Source organism: Arvicanthis niloticus, chromosome X (assembly GCF_011762505.2).
Source record: "Arvicanthis niloticus isolate mArvNil1 chromosome X, mArvNil1.pat.X, whole genome shotgun sequence".
NCBI classification, from domain to species: Eukaryota; Metazoa; Chordata; class Mammalia; order Rodentia; family Muridae; genus Arvicanthis; species Arvicanthis niloticus.
In genome coordinates this window covers 55,352,833-55,379,748 of record NC_047679.1, presented here as the reverse complement: position 1 = coordinate 55,379,748, position 26,916 = coordinate 55,352,833, and the positions used below count along the sequence as shown (strand labels likewise).

Here is a 26,916-nt window from a genome sequence, read left to right as displayed (position 1 = left end):
CTGGGATTCGCCTGTCCCCACTCCACAATGCTAGGTTACTGGCATGGTGCTTGTGGGTGTTGGGGATTGAAATTCAGGTCTTTGTATATGTAGAGCAAATGCTATTAGCCACCGAACCAATTTCCCAGCCCTTAGGGTGGAGTGTTTTGTGTGTTCTGGCAGGGTGCAGGAACACTGCTTCAGGATATGGACTGTAGAACCTACAGAATGAAAGATATGAGGTCATCAGTATCATCCCAAAAAAACAGCACATCACTTACAGGACACCTACCTCCTTGTGGTGTTTCTTATTCCTTACCCTATATTAAGCAATTTAAAGACCTTCAGAATGGCCAAACACCCTAATAAAACATGTCAGTATAGGCTGAGGATGTAGCTTGCCTAGCATGCATGAAACCCTAGGTTTGAATCCCAGCACTGCATAAACTGGTTACATGTTTAGAATCCCAGAAACGCACTTGGAAAGTAGAAACAGCAGGACCAAAGCAAGTTCCAGACCAGCCTGGATATATGAGAACCTGTCTAAATAAATAAAGAACTTAATAGCACTCCCAAGGAAAATAATACTGTTTAGAAGCCAAAAAATGTAGAACTGATACCTGAATCCCTTCACTAATCACTTCCACATTTTAGTCTTTCATTGAAGGAAGTCAGGACAGAAACTAAAGCAGGACAGGAACCTAGAGGCAGGAGCTGATGCAGAGGCCATGGAGGAGTGCTGCTTGCTTCTCATGGATTGCTTAGCCTGCTTTCTTATAGAACTCAGAACCAACAGCCCAGCAATAACACCACCCAGAATAGACTGGGCCTTCTCACATCAATCACTAATAGAGAAATGCACTACAGGCTTGCCTACAGACCCATCTCATGGAAACATTCTCTTAATTGAGGTTCTCTCCTCCCAGATGACTTTAGCTTGCATCAAGTTATCATAAAACTAGCAACATTCCGCCATCACTGGTGGGATTGCAGACCACTCTGCAATCCTGAGGGTGCAACCACTCTGGAAATCAATCTGGTAGTTCCTCAGAAAATTGGAAGTAGTTTTACCTGAGGATGCAGCTATACCACTCTGGGCACATACCCAGAAGATGCTCCAATATATAACAAGGACACATGCTCCACTATGTTCATAGCAGCTTTATTTATAATAGCCAGAAGCTGGAAAGAACCCAGTTGTCCTTCAACAGAGGAATGGATACAGAAAACGTGGTACATTTACCCAATGGAGTATTACTCAGCTATTAAAAACAAAAACATCATGAATTTCACAGGCAAATGGATGGAACTATATCACCCTGAGTGAGGTAGCACATACAATTTCTCCTGCCTACAAGATGTGCTGGGTAATGGTGGTTCAGAACTTGTAAGTGTGCCCAAACAATGATTGGTCCAAGTTGAGGCCAATGCTAGGAGACAGAGACCACTCCTAACACTAGCTAAAAAGGCCTGCTCTTTTTTTTTAAGGAAACAGAATTGGGTGGGTCTAGGGGAGAGATGAGTTGAGGGCAGATACAGAGGGGTGGAGGGAGAGGAAACTGTGGTCAATCAGGATGTAATGCATGAGAGAAGAAAGAAGAAAGAAAGAGAAAAAGAAGGAAAAAGGGAGGCAGGAAGGAAGGAAGAGAAGGAAACTCCTCTTAGTCACATTCTGAGTAAAACACTTTATATAAAAATGAGTGTATTCAAAGCAGTAAGAGAGAATAGCAAATCATATATAAATTGGGACCGATCAGAATAAAAATACATTATTCAACTGAAATTTCAAAAGCCAGGATGTCTTAAACAAATGTATTTCAATTTCAAAATAATACCAATTGCCAAACCAGACTACTATGTCCAGCAAAGATACCTCTTCACTTTATTTTTATTAAAACAGAAGCATGCTCACGGATGAAAGTTTACAGAAGTTGCACTATAATTTACTGCACCATGACTTCATTCCAGGTGGTCCTCTTCAAAAATTAAAGAAGGGATAGTAAACCTTCAACCTGCCACTGCTTCTGCTTCTGCTTCCGCGCCTCCGCCTCTCCGCCTCTCCGCCTCTCCGCCTCTCCGCCTCTCCGCCTCTCCGCCTCTCCGCCTCTCCGCCTCTCTGCCTCTACTTCTGTGCCTTTCTGCCTCTTCCTCTCAGTCTTTGCCTCTTCTTTGACCTCTCTGCCTCTGCCTAGTTCTCTTCCTCTGTCTCTGCCTCTGCCTCTGCCTCTCTTTGTTGCATCTGCCTTGGCCTCAGCCTCAGCCTCAGCCTCAGCCTCACCCTCAGCTTCAGCCTCGGCCTCTGCCTTGGCCTCTCTGCCTCTCTGCCTCTCTGCCTCTCTGCCTCTCTGCCTCTCTGCCTCTCTGTCTCTGCCTCTGCCTCCCTTCATTTGCCTCCCTGCCTGTGCCTCTTCCTCTGCCTCTGCCTCCTTAGTGCTGGATTAAATGTGTGACACCACCACCTGGCTCTAACACTTCTTTGCTAGGTAATATTTCTTCTTAGTTAGGTGTGTATAGATATCCAAGTTAGGAATAGGGTAACAGTGCCCTTTTAGGATTGAGTTATGGCATTTAGAGAAACCATATTTATGGTATTGGGGTAGTCAGGGAACCTAATTGCTTGACTAAAGTATAAATAGGTTATATCTATCACCTGGTCTTAGGATTCATTTTTATATAGGAGATTCATATGTCATTGTGGTTGCACATAAGCACAAAATGAACTTGATATGGTAGGAAGACATATAGAGACACCTGTAGAGTAAAATATACCTACATAGTTTCCAAGGGAATCCATGGAATTTGTTTAGAGGGATCTATATATATAATCTTTTAACTGGATAAGGGGGCCATGTGGAGAAAGATAGTTGCTCCAGTGACCACTTTGTCATTGGTATTTAGCAGAGTTTCAAGTTCAAACTAGATCATTGGTCAAATATTGGGCCTGTCACATGTGATTGTCGTTTGAGATGAGCAACTGTCATTTGGGGACATTCAGCTGTGTCCCTTCGCACAAGATTATCGGTAATTGTGGCTGGGGATGGCAGAGGGTTCCTCCACGGGAAAGTTAGGTGCCGAGGCTGTGGCTCATTAAAGGCCTCCTCCATGGTTCCTCACAGGCATGGTTCATCACGGGCACAGTCCCAACGACACAAGAAAGTCCTTGAGTTTTACAGGCTTTATTTTCATGGCAGATGTAGATGGATCTGGATGTGTGCCCCCTGAAACCCAAGGCAGACCTGAGTTAAATAGGAAGGAAGAGAGGGGGAGGGGCTGGGGAAGAATGTTTAATTGGCTCCACCCTCTGGCCTTCAGGTATCTCATTAGTATGTAAATCTCTCTAGGGCATGAGGCCTGTTCCTGGTGACTGATGATCAAAGACCTCTCTGTGGGAGGGGCTATGGAGGGCTGAAGCTAAATGAAAAGAACCAGGCCCCGGGAGCAGAGCTGAACTCCTGTCATCCAATAAGGGTCCGAGGTTCCAAGCTCATGCTCAACCAAGCACCCAACTGCTTCTCACAGCCCACCGCCCCACACAAGATCACCCCAACTGGGCTTGTTGACAGTTTGTCCTCCAACACAGCATCCAACTGTTTCCTACCAATTGATAACTCAGCACATGGCCTGGGAGAGGGGACAGAGTATACAGAGGCCAGGGCTTCATTTTTGTGGTTATGTGAAAGCCCTCATTCCTTCTGGGTTAGGCTTTTCAGGTCCAGCCTGTTAGGTGAAGAGTTCCCACACCATTTTAATTAACCCTTCACCTATGCTCTGAAAGGAAGCCTAATAAACTCATTGACTCCTGGTATAGTTATTCTTCTATTGCTTTCATAATATGCTATAACCAAGGCAACTTATAGAAGAAAAGGTCTATTTGGTGCTTACTATTTCAGAGGGCTGCAGTCCATGATTGTTAGCACAAAGGCATGAGGGCTGGGACAGCTGAGAGTTTATATTTTGATACACATGTAGCCGGCAGAGAGAGAAAAATGGCGAACTAAAAATGATTTGAGTCTTTTGAAACCTCAAAGTCTTCTCCCAGGGACATACTTCCTCTAATAAGGCCCAGTCTTTCCCAGATAGTTCCACCAACTGAGGACCAAGGACTCAAATATATGAACCTATTGGGGCCATTGTCATTCAAACCACACAGTTCCTCAAAGTGAACATTGGGGAATCAAGCCTTAGTTTATTGTTGGGACCTTGGAAGGAGTAGACTTTACTTACCTCTCCCTCTGGGAAAGGATTTTAGCCACAGGGTCCCAGTATATGTATATGCTGAAGCAGGAGGAGACATGAAAGTAAATAGAGTTCAGAGTGATACCCTATGGAATTGAGAGAGATTGTAGCAATCATAGCAAGAAAGCTGTCCAGGGATTTTTCAGACCCATTGTTCTCAAGTACACATTCTGCTACATTGATCAGGTTTTTGATGCTTGTCCATATCAATAGTGGGTTGGAAGCTGAAGTTATTGATAATATTCACATCATCTCTTAAGAAGTGCATCCCAGGCAATGGAGTTTTCAACATGTGATTGAAGTTCAGAAGAAAGCCTGGGTCCCCCTTTTGTTACTCAGTTTTTGTCTTCTGAGGCCAACTCATGGTACAGTTTTGTGGGTAATGCTGGGAACCAGAGGGCCTGTAAGAGAAATCATAGATGTGGAGCCTTGGCCCCAATAATGAGGGGAACAGGACCCAGCCATTGGTTGGGCCCTTGAGGAATTTTATATAAAACCACAGGTTGGTTAAACCACAGGTTGCTTCTTGTGATGTTTTTCTTCAGGTGTTGGGAAGGCGTGAAGTTTAAAAAGTTTGAACTATAAATTGCTTTGGCAATTTTCTCCTGAGCAGTTGATACCTTACCCCCTATTTTGTTTATGTATTTGATTCTTGAGTAATAAATCAAATTAATTCGTTCAATTAAGGCTTGTACTTGGGGGTTATAGAGAATTCCCCAATGCTGACAGGAAGAGATAAAAGTTTTAGATACATAATCAGGACCACTGTCTGTTTTCATCCATTTTGGGACTCCAATTATAGAGAAAGCATTCAGTATATATCTGCAAACAGTTCAAGCAGACTCCTGTGTTTGAGCAGCTGGAGCAGGCTCCTGTGTTGGAGCAGTAGTGTAGAGAAAGCCAGAAAGGGAGTCAACACAAACATCAGCATATTTAAAATTACCAAAGGGAGGTATCCAAGTCACATCCATTTGTCAAAGCTAATTAGGATGAAGAGCATAGGGGTTGACTCCTTGGGATGGTAGGACCCAGCAACTGGCAGTTGGTCGAGTGCTGGACAATTTGTTGAGTTTGTTCTCTTGATTACTGGGATTGTTTTTGTAAAACTTTAGCTCCTTGGTGAAAAAAGGAATGAGAAGCAGTAGCCTGTTGAAAAAATGGCACAACAAAGTGGTTAGCATGATGATTTCTTTCTGATGGGGCCAGGTAATTCTGGGAGAAATCAAATTCACTGAATAAAAACAAAATGAGTCTGTCTGTGGAGGAGGCTTTGAACGGAGGTAAATACTGATACTATGAAGGGGTCTGAGGCATGCTCCAGAAAGGCTTGAAACAATAGTTCTTGGCTTGAGCCACATAGTGAGAATCAATTAGTAAATCAAAGGATCAAATCTGGGAAATATTTGAAGGCAGAATAGACAGCCAGAAGTTCTCTGGGTAGTGGTTACTCCAGGGGTGATAAGAGAATGCCATATTCTAACAGCATCACAGTTGGTTTTTTTTTTTTTTTTTTTTTTTTTTTTTTTGCCTGATCTATTGGCTCTATCTAAAAAAAATTGTGCATTACAAATAGGACATGTACTTATGGAGGGGCGTGGAAGACCTACATGGGAAGGAATAGAATTGTACAGAATCTTTAAAGGGGGGAGGCAAACGAAGACTAAAAACCAACAACAACAAAATGCCCATTCTGTTTTTATTCAGCGCATTTGATTTCAACCAGAATTACCTAGCCCCATCACAGGTCCCTGTAGATTTGTGGGGAACCTCTTTACTGCTCCTATTAATCTAATTATACATTTTTAATTATAGATAAGTTTAATTTTGAACTGCTCTTAGTAGTAGTAATGCAGTGTCTCACTGTTTGAGGGTTAAGAGTAGAGCTAGGTGGCTTGCTGTAGGAAAGAGTCAGGGTCTATTTAAAACCAAGCTGTGTTCCTGCTGAGAAACTGCAAAGGTCCAAGCAGTGGGATTCCAAGCTAGAAATGAATGTAAAAGGGCCTGCTTTACTCATTCTCTGGGTTCTCAAAATTGGGTTATATTTGTCATTGATCCTAGATTGATGTTAATTGGCCCAGTAAAAATGCTTTTTACATATTGGGAATATTTTAGGAGGGATGTTATTATATTGAGGTTGAGTAGCAAGTTTTTGTTTACATTGTTCTCTTTCCCCAGAAATGCACATATGAGCTACATGGAGAGACTAAGCGATTATGGAGTGCTCATCCTAACTTGAATGTCTATATTATATACCCCTCCTTCCAAGGCTCAGAGATTATCATAGAAAAGGGCGTGCAAAGATTATAAGATCCAGGGCGGCAGGTGACTACAAGGAAATTGTAATTTCTGGACACAACAAGGAAGCTGCATATATGAACTCACAGCAATTTAGACAACATACACATAACCTACATGAGTTCAAGCCAAACAAACGCTGGTATGGAGAGGGAAGGTGGACTTTAAGTCCTACCCCTAGCTAAGGAGCTATTGGCAATTGATAGGTGCTAGGAAAGGAGTGTTGGATTTCTTTAAGGGTATGGCTCTGGTAAGTGAGCCATGCCCCAGTGGAAGGCCATACATCCAAGAGTACATAAGGAGCACAAACTGTACTCGATGTTTTTGGAGGGTGCCTTTTGTTGTTGTTTGTTTGTTTTAAAGAGGACACGAAGCTGGGTGAATAGAGAAGAGGTGGACCTGAAAGGAATAGAAGGGGTAACTATGATCAAAATATATTGTATTAAATTCTTAAAGAATTAAACAAAAGAAAAACTGAGCAACTCTTGGCCAAACTAACCGAAACAAAGCGAAGGTTCAGATTAATCAAATTAAAAATGAAAAGTGAGCCACTATAACAGATACCAAATGACATACAGAAAATCATTAGATCTTACCTTAAAAACATAAATTCCATTAAATTGAACAATCTAAAAGAAATGGATCCATTTCTAGATGCACATGACCTGCCAAAATTAAGCCAAGATTAGATAAACATTTTTTAACAGATTTCTAGCAATCAGTGAAATTGAAGCAGTAATTGTAAAATCCCCCAACTAAAAAAAATCAGGTTCAGACTTTTACTTCAAATAACTGGCAGCAATGCTTCTGAAACTACTTTATAAAACAGAAAAAGAAGAGACATTACTAAACTCTTTTTTGAAGGTAACATTACCAATACCAAAAACAGATAAAAATGCAGCACAAATGAAAATTAACGGAGCAATTTCTCCAAATAAACTGAGATAAAAAATTCTCAACAAAATACTTACAAATGAAATTCAAAGGTTGTCGCAATACTTTAAGAGGCTAACACAGAAGGGTAAAAGAACTCTTCATAAAATCCAGAGAGGAAAACTACACCTCCTCTTTGGATCCTGTCTGGAGTCACAGATAAAAAAAAAAAAAAAAAAATGGAATTCAAGAGCATATCAAAAGATTATTCACTGTGATAAAGTTGTGGCTATTACAGAGATACTGGGATGGTTTCAATATATACAAATTAATAAATGTTATAAATTATATAAATGGACTGAAGGACAAAAAGCTTAAGGTCATTTCAATACACAGAGATAAGAGTTTTGACAAAATCCAAATCCGTGCCTTAAAAGTCCTGAACTCAGAATAGAAGGAATATATCTCAAAATAACAAGAGTTATTTTGACAAACCTACAGCCAACATTATATTAAATAGGGGAAAACTCAGAACATTTCCTTGAAAATCAAGAACAAGACAGGAAAGGGTATATACTTTCTCAAGTCTTACTCAGTACAGTGCTAGACATCTTAGCTAAAGCAATAAGACAAGAGGAGTGAATAAAAAGGGATACAGATACAAAATGAAGAAGTGAAAGTAGCTCTATATGCAGACGCTATGATTCTATACATGAGACCCTAAAGACTCCACCAGAAAACTGCTAGAATCAATAAACACTTTCCACAACAAGGCAAGATACTAGATTAACATGAAAAACCCACTGGATTTTTTATATACCACTGACAAACTACAAAAGAAACTAGGATACAAACCCATTCACAACAGCCTCAAAACCAAACCAAAGCAAAAAGGCTTGGAAGAAACCTAACAAAGGATTTGAAAGGCCCTCTACAATAAAAACTATAAAACACCAAAAAAAGAAATTCAGGAAAACACTATCAGATGGAATGACCTCCTATGCTTGTGATTTTCACAATCAGTATTGTGACAATGGCTATGTTAACAAAAGCAGTCTGAAAATTTTAGTGACATTCTTCACAGAAAACAAAACAAAACAACCCTAAAAGTCCACATGGAAGAACAAGAGACCTGGCTAGCAAAAGCAATCCCAAGAAAAAGGAATACTGTTGGAGAAGTCATACAGACCAGCACAAAAACAGACACTGGGATTAATGGAGTACACTATTAGGACCCAGATACAAGACCACACTACTACGGTTACCTGAATTCTTCAAGCAATATTCTTAATCCCTTGAAATGTTAATATCATATGTTTTAAACATATTCACACCCCAATTCTTCTCCTCACACTCTTCCTCCCAAGGCTCAAGGATCTTCAAGAAAGAGGAGGAGGGCAGTCTAAGAGCCATGTGTATTTGACAACACCAAGAAAACAGTGTTTTCTAGATACATACAAACGTGTCTGATTTTTCTTATAGATGTCGAAAGTACAGACTGGAGAAAAGACAACATCTTCAACAACTGGTGCTGGGAAAACCAAGTATCTACATGCATAATAATGAAGCTAAATCTTTATTTCTTACCCTTCAAGAATATCAACTCCAAATAGATCAAGGACTCAATATAAGATTTAAAACTGAATAAAACTTAAAGGGAAGAAATTTGTGAATAAGACTAATCACTCAGAACGATGGCCAATAATCATCCAATGGAATCTTGTGAAACTAAAAAGCAAAGGTAATTGTCAATCAAGTGAAGAGGCAGCCTAGAGAATGGAAGGAATTCTTTGCCAGCTATATACTCTACAGAATTAGTATCTAGAATATACAAAGAACACAAAAAAACAAAAAGCATAATTTTAAAATGGCTATGGAACTGAACAGAGTTCTCAAAACAAGAAATGTGAATAGATAATAATATTTTAAGTATTTGATACCATTAACTATAAGAGAAATGCAAATTAAAGCCACTTTGAAACTTCATCTTATCCCAGTCAGAATGGCTATCATAGAAACAAGCCAAATGACAATACTGGCAAAGATATGGAGAAAGTAAGACATTTATCCACTGTTGGTAGAAGTATAAACTGGTACAGTAGTTATGAAATTTGGTGTGATGGCTTCTTTAAAAGCTAAAAATAGAATTACCATATGATCCAGTATATTCCTAGGCATATACTCAAAGGACGCCACATCCTCCTACAGAGACACTTACATGTCCACGTTCACTGCTGCTCTATTTACAATAGCTAGAAACTGGGAGCAGCCTAGATTTCTACCATTGATGAACAGATAATGAAAATGTAGTGCATACTGAAATTTTACTCAACTGTAAAAAAAATGAAATTATAAATTTGGGGGGAAATTGATAGACCTGGAAAACATACTAAGTGATATAACCTAGGCCCAGCAATACAGATGCTTTATGTTCTCATATATGAATTTTAGCTTCAAATTGTTTAGATTTGTGTCTTTAATTTTAAATATCTGTAGAAGGCAGAAGCTAGAAGGGGCCCATGAGATAGAAAGGGGAAGAGGCCTAAGTAGTAGAACACATGAGAGATGATGAAGGTGAGATACTAGGGGTTCAAGGTTTAAGTGGGGATGGGAGCAGTGAGACAGGAAAGAGCAGGAGGAGGCAGAACTGGGCAAACTCAAGCTAAGGATATATGAAAAACCCTAGGAGAACCACTACTTTATAAACTAATTCAAATATATAATTTAAATTGGGCTTGGTGGCACACACCTTTAATCCCAGTTAGAGTCTAGCCTGGTCTACAGAGCAAGTTCCAGAACAGCCATATTCTACACAAAGGAACCCTGTGTGTGTGTGTGTGTGTGTGTGTGTGTGTGTGTGTGTGTGTGTAATTTTAAAATGGTATTATGGTTTGGATATGACATGCCTATATTAGGCCAAGTTCTCTAGAGTAACAGAATTGGCAAAATGCACCTTGCTAATGGAGTGGATCATGAGTGCTCTAACCAAATCAATGGATTAATCCACCGCGGCATTAGTAATTTGATGGCTTTATTGGAAGTGGGAGAATCGTTTGGAAGGCAGTCATATTTAGAGGTAGGTTGCTGGGGTCGTGTTCTTGTGGACCAAACATTGTCATCTTCTTTTTCCTGTCCCCCGCCCCAGTTTCGTGGCTGCTATTAGGTAAGCAGTTTGGCTCTTCAGCTCCCCCCCACTACAATGTTCTGGCTCGCCACAGCCCAGAAACAACAGAGCTAGCCACCAGCGCAGGGAACTTCTAAAATCATAAGGCAAAATCAGTCTTCCCTCCTGTAAAGGATTTAACGTATCTGTCACAAAAAATAAAATTACTGACAAGCACAAATGTGTACTGAGCTATGCTTAGAAGTAGAAAGTTCTGGTATGTTATTGCACAGCAAGACGACTACTGACAACTTTCGTGGGGTATATCTCAACAGCTGAAAGAAGACTTCATTTCTGGTCCCTGCAAAGAAGGAAGCCTGAGATGACTGACAATAATAGCAAGTGTCAGGTTGCCTGGCCTGAGTGACAACACGATGTTTGGGAAGGTCATCTGCTAGGAATTTGAAGCAAAATTGGTTTTTGAGGATAAGAAATGTCATGCTTTCCATGAACTTTTCCCCTCAAGTACAAGCCCTTTTTGCTGGTGATACCCAAAAAACATATACTCTAGATTCCTGAAATTGCAGAAGATGCTGATGAAAGTCTTCTTGAACTGGTGAGAAATGTGCATAGATTTGGGCCTTAAGATGCTTATCAAATGGTAGTGAATAAAAGTTCAGATCAAGGACAGTACATCTGTCATGTTCATGCCCATGTTATTGGAGGTCTGCAATGAATTGGCCTTCTGGAGAAGTATGTTTTCAAGACAGTTTTCCCTTCTCTAGGCATTGATCAACTTTTCAACTTCCAGTGTGTTAAATAACAGATTTGTTTTGGTATCTGTAGAAAGATATTGAGGAAATAATTTTGAAAACATATTCACAATTTAAAAAATTGTCATTTGGATTTTTTCATTATGAGAAAATTATTTGAATAAATCAGTATTTCTAATCTGAGTCACATATTACAATATATATACATATGTATATATATAATCACATAGTATCTCACTAATATGTATAACCTTTGTTTTGTATATCAGTCTAAATTTTTAATAAAAAACAAAAATTGCTAAGAGAGATTTTAAGTTTTCCCATCATTGAAGTGACAGGGTAAGGGGCTACCCAGGTGGGCCCCCACCTGCTCAGAGGAAAATGGAAGGGAGGATGAGGTAAGGATTGTAGGAGGGGTGACAGGGGGGAGCAGTGAGCGGGATGTAAAGTGAATTAAGTAAATAGATGAATATGTTTTTTTTAAAAAGATGTCTGTAAGCTAATACATAGGTCAATTAACTAACTCAATTTGGCAATTCCAAAGGGTGTTCATATTTCAGACCATATTACATGTAATATGTACAATATTTGTATTTAAAAGTAAAATGTAGGGGCTAGAAAGACGCTTCAGCAGTTAAGGGCATTTACTGCTCTTTCAGAGATGGTGATTTAGATCCCAATACCCACATCCATTTTGAAGGGATCTGATGCCCTCTTGTGGCCTCTGAGGTGTCCTGCATGCATGTATGCACAAAAACTCACACAAATTCATATACATACACATTTTAAAAACAAATTGTAAAAATAGGGACTGGGGAGCTGGCCCTATGGTTAAGAGGACTGGCTGCTCTTCCAGAGAACTGCTGTTCAGTACCAGACTCACACAGTGGCTCCCAACCTGTCATTACAATTGCAGAAGATCTGTTGATCTCTTTAGTCTCTGCAGGCACCATGTGCATACATGATGCACAGACATACATGCAGGCAAAACACCTATGCACATAAATATTTTTGAATTAAAATAAATATTGAAAATAAAAATATGGTAGGCATGGCAGTGCATGCCTTTAAGTTTGGAATTCGGGAGAGACACAAGCAGCCAGGTCTCTGAGTTCCAGGCCAACCAGGCAGGCCACAATGTGAGTTTCTGACTTTAAAAAAAAGGTAGAATATGCTGGACATGGTGGCTCTAATCCAAGCACTCAGAAAGCTGAGTCAAGAGGACTACCATATGTTTGAGGCAAGCCTGGGCTACATAGTGAGATTCTGGCTAGTATGGATAACAAAGTGAAGCCCTCTCCACAAAGACCAAAACAAAACAAAAAAAATTCTTTGTTCAAAAATATCGGTGTGAGGGGCCAGAGAGTTGCCTCCATGGTTAAGAGCACTTGTTGCTCTTACAGAGGATCTGAGTTTGATTCCCAGCGCCCACATGGCTGCTGAGAAGTGTCTGTAACACTGGCTCCAGTGAATTCAAAGGCCTCTTCTGACCTCTGAAGGCACTAGGCATGCATGTGGTACAACAAACATGTAGACAAAACACTCATACACACAAAATAAAAATAAACAAATCTAAAAATATTTATAAATGTATGAGGTTCCCATATTGGTGTAGAGATTCTGCTTTTAAGTATTTATTTTTAAAAAGCAGAGTATCTGGAGTAAAGAGATGACTCAGAGGTTAAGAGCACTTGGTTTGGTTCCCAGCACCCACACAGCAGCTCACAACTATCCATAACAATTCCAGGGGATTCAGCACCCTCTTCTAGCCTGCATAGGTACCTGAACACATGTAACATACACACAGAAAGATATAACACAAATACTTAAATGAAGATAAAGATGAATCTTTTAAAATGAAGTTTCAAAGTGTTATTCATTGTTCATCTAGTGTGTTTCTAATAGCATTCTTTGAGAGAGCTGAGAGAGGAGGCAAGCCAAAAACCAGTGGGTGAGTAAGAAACAAAATGTGATCTATTCTTTTGTCTTGAGATGAAATTTTATTTGTGCTTAAGGAATTTCTTACACATGCTGTAAGCATGGATGGACCTTAAGGACATTATGACAGGGACCTAGTCTCTCAAAACATCAAATACTAAGGTTGGAGTGATTGTTCTGTGGTTAAGGGCACTTGCTGTGCAATCATAAGGAATGGAATTTGAATACCAATAAGTATGGCACAAGCCAGGCATCCTGAAGATACCTGTATTTCCAATTCTAAGGGATACAACCCTCTTATGGCTCCCATGTACAAATAGGCATGCATACCTACACACATGTAACAAATGCATACCCATATAAATCTTGTAAACAGTAAAATGCTGTATGATTTACTTACATGAGGGATCCAAAAGAGTCAAACTCAGAGGAACAGAAGCTAGGATGATGGTTTCCAGAAGCTACAGGCAGAGGAATATGGGGGTTAGTTTTTAATGATTACATATTCTTTTCCTCGTTGAAAATAGCATTATTTTCCTCGTGTAATATATCCTGATGACAGTTTCCCCTCCATCTTCTTCTCCCAGCTCCTCCCCAACTCCCCACCCACCCAGATCCCATAATTTACAAGTGTCTACTTATGCTCTTCACTAAGTTTGTTACATCCCACTATTAGCAATATGATGCTATGGACACCAAGTTCTCAGCAGGTGTCAATATCTTGGGTTAGACCAGGGGCTTTGAACCTGCCAGTTGCAACCTTTTTTGGCTTTTCACGAGGGTCGCTTAAGAAACAAACATTTACATTAGGACTCATAACAGTAGCAAAATTACAGTTATGAAGTAGCAAAGGAAATAATTTTATGGTTGGGGGTCACCACAACATGAGTAGCTCTATTAAAGGATCATAGAATTAGAAAGGCTAGAAACAACTGGATTAGTCTCTCAGAGGACAGTATATCTTCCAGTAAGATGCAGATTATGTTTGTAAAGAAGCTCAGAGGAACCCTGGCTCCCAGTCGGGGGGGGGGGGGGGGGGAATGTTGCTAGGGGCTCCCTAGTACCAGTGCATCAAGGGCAGGCACACAGCTCAGCCACCCTACAAGGCCCTCACTGAGCTGACTTGCAGCAGGAGGCAGGACAGAGCTTATGTGCTCTGCAGGACACACCCTCTCCTGCTGGGCAGGAAGCTGAGAAAGGGGGGTGGTGGTGGAAGGAAGGGAACCTTCCTACCTCCTTCTTTCCAATGGGACCCAATTTTATTTGTCAGAACTCAGCCTGAGAACCTGCCACTTCCTCCCCTAGAGGCAGCAGGATCAGTCTGCCACAGCAACACACTGTTGGGCAGCAGTAGGACTGGATCAAAAGGAGGAAGGTTGTGTGTGTGCAGCTGCACTGGTGATGATGGCCCTGTGCATGCAAGAACAGTGCCTGGTGCTGGAATGCACCACAGCCAGGCCTGAATGACTTGTGCAAGCTGCCAGAAACCCAGCTGCAGTCTGTCAGACTTCACTCAGCTCTTAGGCCTGCCAGACTTAGCCATGTGGCTCAGGATGAGAGCTACATCCCGAGGAACAGAGAACATCCTCTCAGAGAGGGGCTCCAGGCAGATGGGGTTAAAGTCCCCACTGTCCATTCAGGCTCTAAGGTCTGTGACTGTCATATATATATATATATATATATATATATATATATATATATATATATATATTGCTGTCTCCCTAAAGTTCAACCTATGGGGCCCAGAGGGGACACCTTAGGCTGTGGGGCAGGGTACAGCCAGGCCTCACCCACTCTCAACTTGCAGTGTGTACTGTCCCTGGACACATCCCACCTGTCTCTCCCTTAGCTTAGAGCATGCTAGCTCCTGGGAGAGCTACTGCTTCAAAGATGGGCACCAGCCAGCTAATCTGAGAAATGAAGCTTGCATATCACTATCTCACAAAGAAAGATTTTAAAACACTTATATTTCCATTATGTCTCAGTAGTTTGTCTGCATGTGTGTCTATGGACCATGTGTGTTGTGTGCCTCGTGTGGGAGGAAGTCAAAAAAGGGTTTTTGATCCCCTGGAACTGGAGTGAGAAATGAATGTGAGCTGGGTGTGAGTTCTGGCACTCAAACTCAGGTCCTCTAGAACAGCAACCAGATTTTTAACCACAGGGCCATTTCTTCAGGACCTCGGGGCAGATTTTATGAGAGTATACCCTAGGGCAGGATCCAGAGCCTACTTGGGCAACTACATTCTAAGAGCCTATTCACACTGACTTTTCTGACTTGCACTTCAAAACACTCTATGACTTCCTATGGTGAAACTTTAAAAATAAACAACTCTAATAAAAGGTTAAAACCATCCTAGCCCATTAAACATTGCATCCACCACAGGCTTAGGTCTCACCTCAGACTGCCAGTCACTGAGTCAGAGCTTTCCACACCAAGGACAATCACACTGCATTCACAGATTCACAGCACACACGGCCAGAGCAAGGGACAGACTCCATGGCCCCAGATGTTTTACACCACCAGCCCCTTACATCAAACGTGAAAAGCCCCACTTCTCAGGAATAGGAGCTGGCAGAACCCACACCTGCTCATCCCTCAATCTCAGATCCTGCCTGGCACTTGACCCTGGCTCAAGGCTGGAAGCCAACCTATCTGTAAGGATGAGGAGTCCTGGAGGAAGTAGGGAAGATGGACCTGGGACATACAAGTGTCATGTTTGGAACGATTTGTAACATGTGGGAAGGGTGAGGAGAGACCTGTGGAAGACCTTCCAAACACGGGTGGACACATCAACTTCAAAACCAGATGCACAGGCTAGCAAGATGGTTCGGGCCTGAAAAGCTGAGTTCACTCTTTGGATCCTACTTAAAAAAATCTGGATGTGGGGGCTGGAGAGATGGCTCAGAGCTTAAAAGCACTGACTGTTCTTCCAGAGGAATATGAGTTCAATTCCCAGCACCCACATGGTGGCTCACAACCAACTGGAATGGGATCTGATGCCCTCTTCTGGTGTGTCTGGAGACAGCTACAGTGTACTCACATACATAAAATAAACCTTTTTTTTTTTTTTTTTTTTTTTTAAATCTGTCTAGGAGGTGGTGGAGAGATGGTGACTCATGGGTTAAGCACAATGTGCTTGCTGCTCTACCAGAGGGTATGAGTTCAGCCTCCTCCTTCCTCCCTCTTTCCTCTCCTCCAGTCCTCTCCTCTATCCTCACAGATTGCACAAACTCCTTAAAACCAGAACTTTTCAGATGGGGACCAGATAAGAGCACTTGTCAGACCAGGACCTGGAAGAAATGACCCCTAGACCCTCACATTTCCACCGCCATGGGAAGGTTCCCCGAGTTAGCCCACGGACCCACTAAAGACTCACGTCACTACCACCAAGCCAGAGGCACACAAGCACTCTTCTCTGCTCCCTACACCCTGTGTGCACAGTGTGTGTAGCTTCACTTACTCCACCACCCATGAAGCTGTGTTCTTGGTGCATTCTCTACACTTCTACTGCCATAGTCCAGGGCAAGTCAGGGAACTTGGAAACTCATTTCAAAGGGGAAACTTGGAAACTCATTTCACCCAAAGATGAAGTGAAAATACTAGGCCAGTACTCCCCGAGTGCACTGCATCCCAGAGAGACTGATCCAGAAGGTCAGAGACTGGGATGAGGGAAGACCAGGAAAGGAGAAAAAACTGCTGCATGCGGGCAGCAGGAGACAAAAATAGGCTTTATGAGACTGTCCCAGAGAAGGCAGGAGCCAGGGCAAGGGCAGGGTATTTGGCAAGTGGGGAGGGGGGAAGGGGTAAAATGCTGGCTGTGTCAGGCCTGGCTCCTAAGGATCCAGACCCAGCACGGCTAGCTAAGCTTGGCTGCATGGTGCCTGCTCAGGAGCTGGCCCGCATCCCACTCAGGATTATTGCTCTTTTTTTTTCTTTTCCATAAAATACTTTATTTAGTTTTTGAAAAGTTCATACATGAGAACTGTATTTGGGGTAGAGCAGAGTGTAGGTGGGAACTAGTGTTCTAAGAGGGGTGAGAAAGGAACAGTTTCCACCCCATTGTAGTACCTCATCACCCACCAAAAGAAAACGGGCTGAACACAGGACAAAAGTACTTAATGTGAAACAGCTGCCACCACGGGCAGGGACAGGGCAAAAACAGGGGCACTGGTCAGCTCTGGCTGTAGAGCAGAGGTTCTCAATCTCTGGGTAGCGACTCCCACGGGCTCACACATCAGATAATTCACTATCATAAAGAACAGCTGTCAAAGTACAACGAAATTAACTTTATGGTTTGGGATTAACATGACACAAGGAACTGTATTAACAGGCCATAGCATTAGGAAGGTGGAAACCACTGCTGTAGAAGAACTGGAAGGAAGCAGGATCCATGGGTAGTAGTAGTTTGGCCTCTTCTGTGGGGAGAGATTCTGGGTCCAACCTGTCAAGCAAAACCAGAGTCAGGCCAGCCCTAACTTCCTCAGCATTCAGGAGTGTGGGAAGCCCTGTGGATAGAATACTCACTTCAAAGATCCTGGAACTTTTCATTGAGGGCCTGCATGATTGCTGAAACACAGAAGGACAAATGGGTATTCCGGACACAGACACAGGAACCCACCAGCCTGAGCCTCATTCTCTGTTCCACAGGAACTTCCAGACAGCCACCTCACTGGCCTCCAGCCCCCATCCAAGCAGACAGACTTGGGACAGACTCCCCCACCCATCACCGAGCTCTATGTGCAAACGTTTTCTACAGGAGAACAGCATGGACAGGCAGTCCTCAACGCTGAGTCACAGCAGTGCCAGCCCTACTTGTGAAACAAACAAACAAACAAACAAACAAACATGTGACAACAGACACCTGACAAGCCCCAGGTGCCAGGACTCCAAGGGAAAGTGAAGGAGGAACATTTGAATGTCCAGAGAGAAGGGGACCTGGGGCACTCATCTGCACAGCACACGGAGAGCAGAGAGCCTCTTGGTGCAAGTCCCAGAAGTCAAGGCACAGAGGGCTCCAAGCCTGGCCTGCTTCGTGTCACCTCCCCCATGAGTGCCTGCCCCACTACCCACCATCATCACCTGCACCCAAACACTAAGCTCCCCTCTTCCCCAGTCTGAATGTCCTTCCTGCCCAGGGTAGGCCATACCTAGTTGTTCCTTGAGTTCATCTATCTCCTTCTGCAACATCTGACACTAGCCCAGCAGACATGGAAGAAAAAGAGAGGTTAGTAATCAATGTCTTGGCTTCCTCCCTGCTCCACCCACACTTGCCCTTAATTCTTACACCTCCCACCATCCAGTGTCCCGTGATAAGACTGGCAAAGAACCTTGAACGGGAAGGAGGTGCCCTCTCTCTGTGCAATATGGGATAGAAGTTGGCACAGGAGGTTAATTGTCAGGTTAACTTTGACAGTCACCTCAAGGTCTAGCTGTCGCAGGCACTTCTGAGAACTGACAAATCCATACCTGAGCACAGCCTGGTGTCCCTTGTATTACTTGCTGACTTTCTTCATTAGGGAGTATTGAATCCACAGGTGGATTTTGTTCACCTAGAAAACAATTTTTTTATGTAGCATCTAGATTTGGGGTACAGGTGTGAACAGATTGGTGAAATCTAAAATGAGGCCACATATCCCTCTGTTGGTAGCAACTAGTATCCATTGGGTCATCATCTCAGAAGGCTTTGAGCCTTCCTTTCCTGTTGCTCCTTGTTTGTACAACCAAATCCAAAATCTGAGAGGAGCCCAGTGACTGAGCAGGGCTCACCAAGCAAAAACTCTGGTTAACTAAAAGCCACCTTCTGGAGTTGGTTGTTTCAGTTAATATTTAGAGCGGCAGTACTGGATCTGACTTGTACAACCCAATTGCTGAACTTTATACAAATGTAGTGGGATGATTACAGTTGGTGTTGCCCTACCCTTTAATGTCATGCATCCCATAATCCCTCTCATTTCACAATGTGGCCTGAAGCCAACCCTGACCACAGCTAGTCTCCTGTGGACTGCCTGCCTACCTTGACAGAGAAGCCTAGGAAACAAGTCTGCAATCCCCAAAAGAAAAGAGCCTGAAGTTGCTTTCCTCTCCTCTTCCTCCCACGCTGATCTCAGGACCCCAAAGTCTCACCAGCAGGTGCAGGTGCTCTGGGTCTGGCACATCTCTGGCTCAAGGACAAGAACTGCGGGTTTCCTGTAACTTGAGGCGCTCTGGTGTTGGAGTCTCCACTGTTAATGCACATGGAAGGCTGCTCTGCCCTGGGTGGTGGAACCTCACACACACAAAAAAATTATCACTGATTATATGTTGTTGAGGGGCTGAGGGGAAAGTGGGCTAACAAAATGGAGGCTTGTAAGGCTCATCCCAGCTGTACTTTCTATCCTCAGTCAGCCTCTGGTCAGGAGGCAGAGCTCAGCCAGGAAGGAGCCCACAGACAATGAAAAGGCTCAGGTCCTGGCCTGGCTTCCTTAGGCAGGAGCCAGGGAGGCATCAGGAGGCCCTCAGGACTGACTACATGCTCAAGTCGTGCAGCCCACGCTGTGAGGGCTCTCTGGACACCAACTACCCAAACTGACAGCCAGGTACACTTCTCACCCCAGCCTGGTTAGAGAGAGGAAATGCACAAGGAATCAAATTGTAACCAACACCTAACTGAGGCTCCCTTGATATCCACCCTCACTTACTGCAGGGACTCCATCCTAATCAGGATGAGTGCCCACTGACAACTTCCCAAGCCAAGGTAGGGGGAGCAGTGCTGGGGAGGGAAAGGGCAGGGTGACAAGAGACAGGGGATGGGCTACTCACTTGGGCCTGTAGGCCAGGATCTCTTGGTGAGTTATTATCTTCTTTGGGCCCTGCCTGTGTCTCCCTTGTCTTTTTTGCCATGGATTTCTTCCCAGTGCAGAAGGGCTTGCACTCTTTGGGCCCTGAAGGCAGTGAGCATTTGCTGGCCTTTCCTAGCAGGGCAACCCCTGAGATTGGGGGTAGGGTGGCTGGCCCCACAGGAGCTGAATTGAGTCTCTGCCCCCATAGTGTGAAGTTTCTCCCCTGGGGACCTTTTGAAACATCTGAGGAGCTCTTCTCCTGGGCTTGCTTCTTTTTGGGACTGGTCTTGTGCAGGGCACCTGAAGCAGCAGAAGCTGAGGCAGGGGCAGCAGCTGCAGTAGCTCCTTGGTGGCTGGGCCTGCTCCCTTCTTTGCCCCAGACCACACTTGGCTTTTTCTTAGACAAAGAGCTTTCCAGTTCTCCTGCAGCCTGCCTTCCCACACTTGACCTGAGTCCCCAGATAGCACTGGACAGTACAGAATGGGGAGCATGGACAAAACTTCCTCTGCCATGGACATTTGTGTGTCTAGCTATGTTATCCAGCTCAGTGAAGCCACTGGACCTGGCCTGGTCTTCTTTGAGGCCAATGGTTACTTTCTTCATGTGAGTGTCACTGAACTCATCAGAAGACACAGGGTTTGAGGAGGGATATTGGACACCTTGACTGCGCATCATCCTACCTATGGTGCCTCTTCTTGGAGTCACCCAGGCTCTGCCTCGCCACAGGCCTCTGGGGTATGGTGCACCTTCAGAAGCCTGTTTCCCTTTCATAGAGCTCAGGGACAGTGCCCCTCTGTTGGAGCCTTCATCTATGTTTCCCCAGAGAGCGGCCAGTTCAGCAGCACAAGTCTGTGGGGATGGGTACCTGCTGACTTTTCGGGTCTGTAGGTTGGTCAGCTCTCGCATTACAGACAGAGCCTCATTACTGAGCTGGGGCAAAAAATCCAAGTCAACCTCTTCTTGGTCTACAGGGGAAGTGGTCCGGCATTCTGGACCCCTAAACACCCTGCCTCTTTCCTCTGTTGCTTCCAACTTAGGCCCAGACTCCAAGCCACTGCTCTCAGGGCCTGGGAGGCTGCTTTCACCCTGTTTAATCTCTAGAGGACCTTGGATGAGGCTCGGACTCTCTGGAACTCTGGGGCTGATCACTGGGTCCCCTAAACACTCCCTGCCCTCCTGGCCCAAGTCAGCTTCAGGAACAAACACCTGACCCCGCGAATTCATATCACCGGTAGGAGAGCTGTCCTCATCATCACAGGCTGTAGGGGCTGCCACCTCATCTGGAGAGCTCATGGCGATAGAATGGGATACACAGGAAGCTAGTCCCCTTCCTCACCACGGAGAAAGCGAGGCCTTTCGTCACCGATTCCGTATTGCAAGCTTTTCAGAGAACACGCGACTTAGCGAGGCTTCGAAGTCTCGAAAAGGCCTCACACTAGGTTCCAAGCCCCGCCCTTTCTTTAAGAGTCTCCGTCTCTATTGGCTAGGGCTTCGAGTAACGGCCCAACAACCAGGCGCCCTGATTGGTGGCTAGCGGAGTGACAGACCAATGAGAACAGCGAAGCGAAGCCCTCGAGGGTGCGTGAAGTCTCGCGATATTTGAGCGGAGGGCGTAGGGCGTAGGGCACCTGCAGCCGCGGCGGTTACCTTCGCTGAGGCGTAGCTGGCGATGCGGTGAAGGCGGTGACGGTTTTCCCTCAGACTGTGCCTGCAGGGCTGGAAACATGAGCTCTCCTGACGAGGTGTCTTTTCGGGGGGCCAGTTTGGGGCCAGAAAGTGGGGAACACTCAGAAAGACGCCGGTTTGCCCAAGGGTTCCCAAAGGGACACGGCCTAGGTCCTGAGGAGAAGCTGTTACGGAGCAGAGAGGACAAAATGTGTCTCCCGGTCTCCAAGACTTTCCAGTGTGACTCCTGGTTAGACACGGAGGAGATGGAGGGAAGGTCAGTCATTTGGGGCTGCGAAGGTCGGCCTGGCACTCCAGTGGATGACAGAGGGGACAGTTTGGACTTTGTACAGCAACTGGCCATAGAAGGTACAAGCTTCGGGCAGCATGTAGCCAACCGGGAGGCCTGGGGTGTCCATAGACAACCGTCCCCACAAACCTGTGCTGCTGAGCCCTTTAGCATTTGGGGAGAGTCAGACGCAAGCACGATTAGGAGAAGCATGCGGCCTCTGACCTCAACGGAAGGGAAGCAGTACGCAGGTAGCCAACTACACCCCAGAGGTCTGGGGCGAGGCAGGGCCTGGATGACCCCAAGAAGAAGTGCCACTAGTAGGATAACCAGTGATGATACTCAATATCCATCCTCTGACCCTGAGTCTTCTGATGAGTTCAGTGAGATACAGATGATGAGGGTAACCATTTGTCTCAAAGAAGGAAGCCAGCCCAAGTCCACTGGCCTCACTGACCTGGAAGATCCAGCTAGACACACCACTGTCCATGGCAGGGAAAGTTTTGTCCATGTGCCTCCCTCTTTGCTGGCCACTACTCCAAGAGGACTCAGTTCAGGGGTAGAAAAGCAGGCTTCCGGAGATCTGGAAAGCTCTTTGTCTAAGAAAAAGCAAAGTATGGTTTGGGGCAAAGAAGGGAGCAGGCCCAGTCACCAAGGAGCTACTGCAGCTGCTGCTGCCACTACCAGTGCCTCTGCCACTGTCTCTACGGGTGCCCCTGCCCCTGTTACTACTGTGTCCAGTGGCTTACCCAAGACCAGTCCAAGAAAGAAGCCAGCGCAGGACAAGCCATCTCAGTGGGATGCCTCAAGAGGACCCGTGGGGAGAACCTTCCCACCATGGGGGCAGAGACTCAAGTCAGCTCCTGTAGAACCAGCCACTTTCCCCCCAATCTCAGGGGTTGCCCTGCTAGGAAAGGCCAGTAAATGCTCACTGCCTTCAGGGCCCAAAGAGTGCAAGCCCTTCTGCACTGGGAAGAAATCCATGGCAAAAAAGACAAGGGAGACACAGGCAGGGCCCAAAGAAGATAATAACTCACCAAGAGATCCTGGCCTACAGGCCCAAGTGAGTAGCCCATCCCCTGTCTCTTGTCACCCTGCCCTTTCCCTCCCCAGCACTGCTCCCCCTGCCTTGGCTTGGGAAGTTGTCAGTGAGCACTCATCCTGATTAGGATGGAGTCCCTGCAGTAAGTGAGGGTGGATATCAAGGGAGCCTCAGTTAGGTGTTGGTTACAATTTGATTCCTTGTGCATTTCCTCTCTCTAACCAGGCTGGGGTGAGAAGTGTACCTGGCTGTCAGTTTGGGTAGTTGGTGTCCAGAGAGCCCTCACAGCGTGGGCTGCACGACTTGAGCATGTAGTCAGTCCTGAGGGCCTCCTGATGCCTCCCTGGCTCCTGCCTAAGGAAGCCAGGCCAGGACCTGAGCCTTTTCATTGTCTGTGGGCTCCTTCCTGGCTGAGCTCTGCCTCCTGACCAGAGGCTGACTGAGGATAGAAAGTACAGCTGGGATGAGCCTTACAAGCCTCCATTTTGTTAGCCCACTTTCCCCTCAGCCCCTCAACAACATATAATCAGTGATAATTTGTGTGTGTGTGTGAGGTTCCACCACCCAGGGCAGAGCAGCCTTCCATGTGCATGTATCGTGGAGAAATGAGCAGTGGAGACTCCAACACCAGAGCGCCTCAAGTTACAGGAAACCTGCAGTTCTTCTCCTTGAGCCAGAGATATGCCAGACCCAGAGCACCTGCACCTGCTGGTGAGACTTTGGGGTCCTGAGATCAGCGTGGGAGGAAGAGGAGAGGAAAGCAACTTCAGGCTCTTTTCTTTTGGGGATTGCAGACTTGTTTCCTAGGCTTCCCTGTCAAGGTAGGCAGGCAGTCCACAGGAGACTAGCTGTGGTCAGGGTTGGCTTCAGGCCACATTGTGAAATGAGAGGGATTATGGGATGCATGACATTAAAGGGTAGGGCAATATGAACTTTATCCTCAACACCAGAGATTTTGCTGTTGAGCCCAGTTCATGCACTGAGCTCCTTCTAGCTTCTAGCCATAGTGGTAGTCCTGGAAGCATCCACCCAATGCCACAGTCTTAGGAGTTCACAGGACATTTATGCTGCCTTTGGGCAGCAGTGAAGGGAGGAATAAAGCAGGATAGAGCTGAAGACTTACCAGGTACGAGCTACTGCCAGCAGAGGGCATTGCTGCTTCATTTTAGACTCCATTAGTCGCTTCCCACCTGTATGTTCCTGCTTCTCATCTCCACCCCTGTCCCTGTGTTCCTGTGTTTCAGGTGACCAGGAGTTACCTCTACGCCTGCCATTCCCAGTTGGAGACAGGCAGCATCCAGTACAAGGAATAGGAGGGGGCTGCCAACAGGTAAAAAACTTTATCAGTTCTCAGAAGTACCAGTGACAGCTAGACCTTGAGGTGACTGTCAAAGTTAACCTGACAATTAACCTCCTGTGCCAACTTCTATCCCATATTGCACAGAGAGAGGGCACCTCCTTCCCGTTCAAGGTTCTTTGCCAGTCTTATCACGGGACACTGGATGGTGGGAGGTGTAAGAATTAAGGGCAAGTGTGGGTGGAGCAGGGAGGAAGCCAAGACATTGATTACTAACCTCTCTTTTTCTTCCATGTCTGCTGGGCTAGTGTCAGATGTTGCAGAAGGAGATAGATGAACTCAAGGAACAACTAGGTATGGCCTACCCTGGGCAGGAAGGACATTCAGACTGGGGAAGAGGGGAGCTTAGTGTTTGGGTGCAGGTGATGATGGTGGGTAGTGGGGCAGGCACTCATGGGGGAGGTGACACGAAGCAGGCCAGGCTTGGAGCCCTCTGTGCCTTGACTTCTGGGACTTGCACCAAGAGGCTCTCTGCTCTCCGTGTGCTGTGCAGATGAGTGCCCCAGGTCCCCTTCTCTCTGGACATTCAAATGTTCCTCCTTCACTTTCCCTTGGAGTCCTGGCACCTGGGGCTTGTCAGGTGTCTGTTGTCACATGTTTGTTTGTTTGTTTGTTTGTTTGTTTCACAAGTAGGGCTGGCACTGCTGTGACTCAGCGTTGAGGACTGCCTGTCCATGCTGTTCTCCTGTAGAAAACGTTTGCACATAGAGCTCGGTGATGGGTGGGGGAGTCTGTCCCAAGTCTGTCTGCTTGGATGGGGGCTGGAGGCCAGTGAGGTGGCTGTCTGGAAGTTCCTGTGGAACAGAGAATGAGGCTCAGGCTGGTGGGTTCCTGTGTCTGTGTCCGGAATACCCATTTGTCCTTCTGTGTTTCAGCGATCATGCAGGCCCTCAATGAAAAGTTCCAGGATCTTTGAAGTGAGTATTCTATCCACAGGGCTTCCCACACTCCTGAATGCTGAGGAAGTTAGGGCTGGCCTGACTCTGGTTTTGCTTGACAGGTTGGACCCAGAATCTCTCCCCACAGAAGAGGCCAAACTACTACTACCCATGGATCCTGCTTCCTTCCAGTTCTTCTACAGCAGTGGTTTCCACCTTCCTAATGCTATGGCCTGTTAATACAGTTCCTTGTGTCATGTTAATCCCAAACCATAAAGTTAATTTCGTTGTACTTTGACAGCTGTTCTTTATGATAGTGAATTATCTGATGTGTGAGCCCGTGGGAGTCGCTACCCAGAGATTGAGAACCTCTGCTCTACAGCCAGAGCTGACCAGTGCCCCTGTTTTTGCCCTGTCCCTGCCCGTGGTGGCAGCTGTTTCACATTAAGTACTTTTGTCCTGTGTTCAGCCCGTTTTCTTTTGGTGGGTGATGAGGTACTACAATGGGGTGGAAACTGTTCCTTTCTCACCCCTCTTAGAACACTAGTTCCCACCTACACTCTGCTCTACCCCAAATACAGTTCTCATGTATGAACTTTTCAAAAACTAAATAAAGTATTTTATGGAAAAGAAAAAAAAAGAGCAATAATCCTGAGTGGGATGCGGGCCAGCTCCTGAGCAGGCACCATGCAGCCAAGCTTAGCTAGCCGTGCTGGGTCTGGATCCTTAGGAGCCAGGCCTGACACAGCCAGCATTTTACCCCTTCCCCCCTCCCCACTTGCCAAATACCCTGCCCTTGCCCTGGCTCCTGCCTTCTCTGGGACAGTCTCATAAAGCCTATTTTTGTCTCCTGCTGCCCGCATGCAGCAGTTTTTTCTCCTTTCCTGGTCTTCCCTCATCCCAGTCTCTGACCTTCTGGATCAGTCTCTCTGGGATGCAGTGCACTCGGGGAGTACTGGCCTAGTATTTTCACTTCATCTTTGGGTGAAATGAGTTTCCAAGTTTCCCCTTTGAAATGAGTTTCCAAGTTCCCTGACTTGCCCTGGACTATGGCAGTAGAAGTGTAGAGAATGCACCAAGAACACAGCTTCATGGGTGGTGGAGTAAGTGAAGCTACACACACTGTGCACACAGGGTGTAGGGAGCAGAGAAGAGTGCTTGTGTGCCTCTGGCTTGGTGGTAGTGACGTGAGTCTTTAGTGGGTCCGTGGGCTAACTCGGGGAACCTTCCCATGGCGGTGGAAATGTGAGGGTCTAGGGGTCATTTCTTCCAGGTCCTGGTCTGACAAGTGCTCTTATCTGGTCCCCATCTGAAAAGTTCTGGTTTTAAGGAGTTTGTGCAATCTGTGAGGATAGAGGAGAGGACTGGAGGAGAGGAAAGAGGGAGGAAGGAGGAGGCTGAACTCATACCCTCTGGTAGAGCAGCAAGCACATTGTGCTTAACCCATGAGTCACCATCTCTCCACCACCTCCTCGACCGATTTAAAAAAAAAAAAAAAAAAAAAAAAGGTTTATTTTATGTATGTGAGTACACTGTAGCTGTCTCCAGACACACCAGAAGAGGGCATCAGATCCCATTCCAGTTGGTTGTGAGCCACCATGTGGGTGCTGGGAATTGAACTCATATTCCTCTGGAAGAACAGTCAGTGCTTTTAAGCTCTGAGCCATC

General features: G+C 45.3%; 2 protein-coding genes, 1 long non-coding RNA gene and 1 other non-coding gene across 7 annotated transcripts; 2 read left to right on the top strand and 2 right to left on the bottom strand.

The window, feature by feature from the left end:
* Nucleotides 1–1,142: 1,142 nt before the first annotated feature.
* LOC143435524 (uncharacterized) lies at nucleotides 1,143–13,660 on the bottom strand. The gene is made up of 4 exons (XR_013105896.1): nucleotides 13,598–13,660; nucleotides 7,107–7,175; nucleotides 4,204–5,361; nucleotides 1,143–3,197 (listed from the first exon to the last, which is right to left on the bottom strand). It is a non-coding gene; the product is annotated as an uncharacterized LOC143435524 (long non-coding RNA).
* On the top strand, nucleotides 7,484–7,604 carry LOC117695658 (small nucleolar RNA SNORA26). The gene has a single exon (XR_004604692.1). It is a non-coding gene; the product is annotated as a small nucleolar RNA SNORA26 (small nucleolar RNA).
* Nucleotides 13,661–17,469: 3,809 nt separating the features above from the next.
* LOC117694968 (uncharacterized protein CXorf49 homolog) lies at nucleotides 17,470–21,547 on the bottom strand. Of its 2 annotated transcripts, XM_034485940.2 has the most exons (6): nucleotides 19,997–21,547; nucleotides 19,322–19,463; nucleotides 18,665–18,747; nucleotides 17,944–18,391; nucleotides 17,723–17,764; nucleotides 17,470–17,639 (listed from the first exon to the last, which is right to left on the bottom strand). In XM_034485940.2, the coding sequence occupies exons 1-4, from the start codon at nucleotides 21,308–21,310 to the stop codon at nucleotides 18,143–18,145; spliced, it is 1,788 nt and encodes a 595-aa protein (XP_034341831.1). In that variant the 5' UTR covers nucleotides 21,311–21,547; the 3' UTR covers nucleotides 17,470–17,639; nucleotides 17,723–17,764; nucleotides 17,944–18,142. The 2 variants fall into 2 exon arrangements, 1 of the variants encoding a protein (XP_034341831.1); XR_013105820.1 differs by lacking the exons at nucleotides 18,665–18,747; nucleotides 19,322–19,463; nucleotides 19,997–21,547 and having other exon boundaries at nucleotides 17,723–18,006; nucleotides 18,346–18,487.
* An 80-nt stretch (nucleotides 21,548–21,627) lies between these two features.
* LOC117694067 (uncharacterized protein CXorf49 homolog) lies at nucleotides 21,628–25,540 on the top strand. Of its 3 annotated transcripts, XM_034484801.2 has the most exons (6): nucleotides 21,628–23,034; nucleotides 23,568–23,724; nucleotides 24,258–24,343; nucleotides 24,619–24,664; nucleotides 25,246–25,287; nucleotides 25,371–25,540. In XM_034484801.2, exons 1-5 carry the CDS (start codon nucleotides 21,742–21,744, stop codon nucleotides 25,284–25,286), a joined length of 1,623 nt encoding a protein of 540 aa, XP_034340692.1. In that variant the 5' UTR covers nucleotides 21,628–21,741; the 3' UTR covers nucleotide 25,287; nucleotides 25,371–25,540. The 3 variants fall into 3 exon arrangements, 1 of the variants encoding a protein (XP_034340692.1); XR_004604531.2 differs by having other exon boundaries at nucleotides 21,645–23,034; nucleotides 24,619–25,287; XR_013105819.1 differs by lacking the exons at nucleotides 21,628–23,034; nucleotides 23,568–23,724; nucleotides 24,258–24,343 and having other exon boundaries at nucleotides 24,515–24,664; nucleotides 25,004–25,287.
* The last annotated feature ends 1,376 nt before the right edge of the window (nucleotides 25,541–26,916 follow it).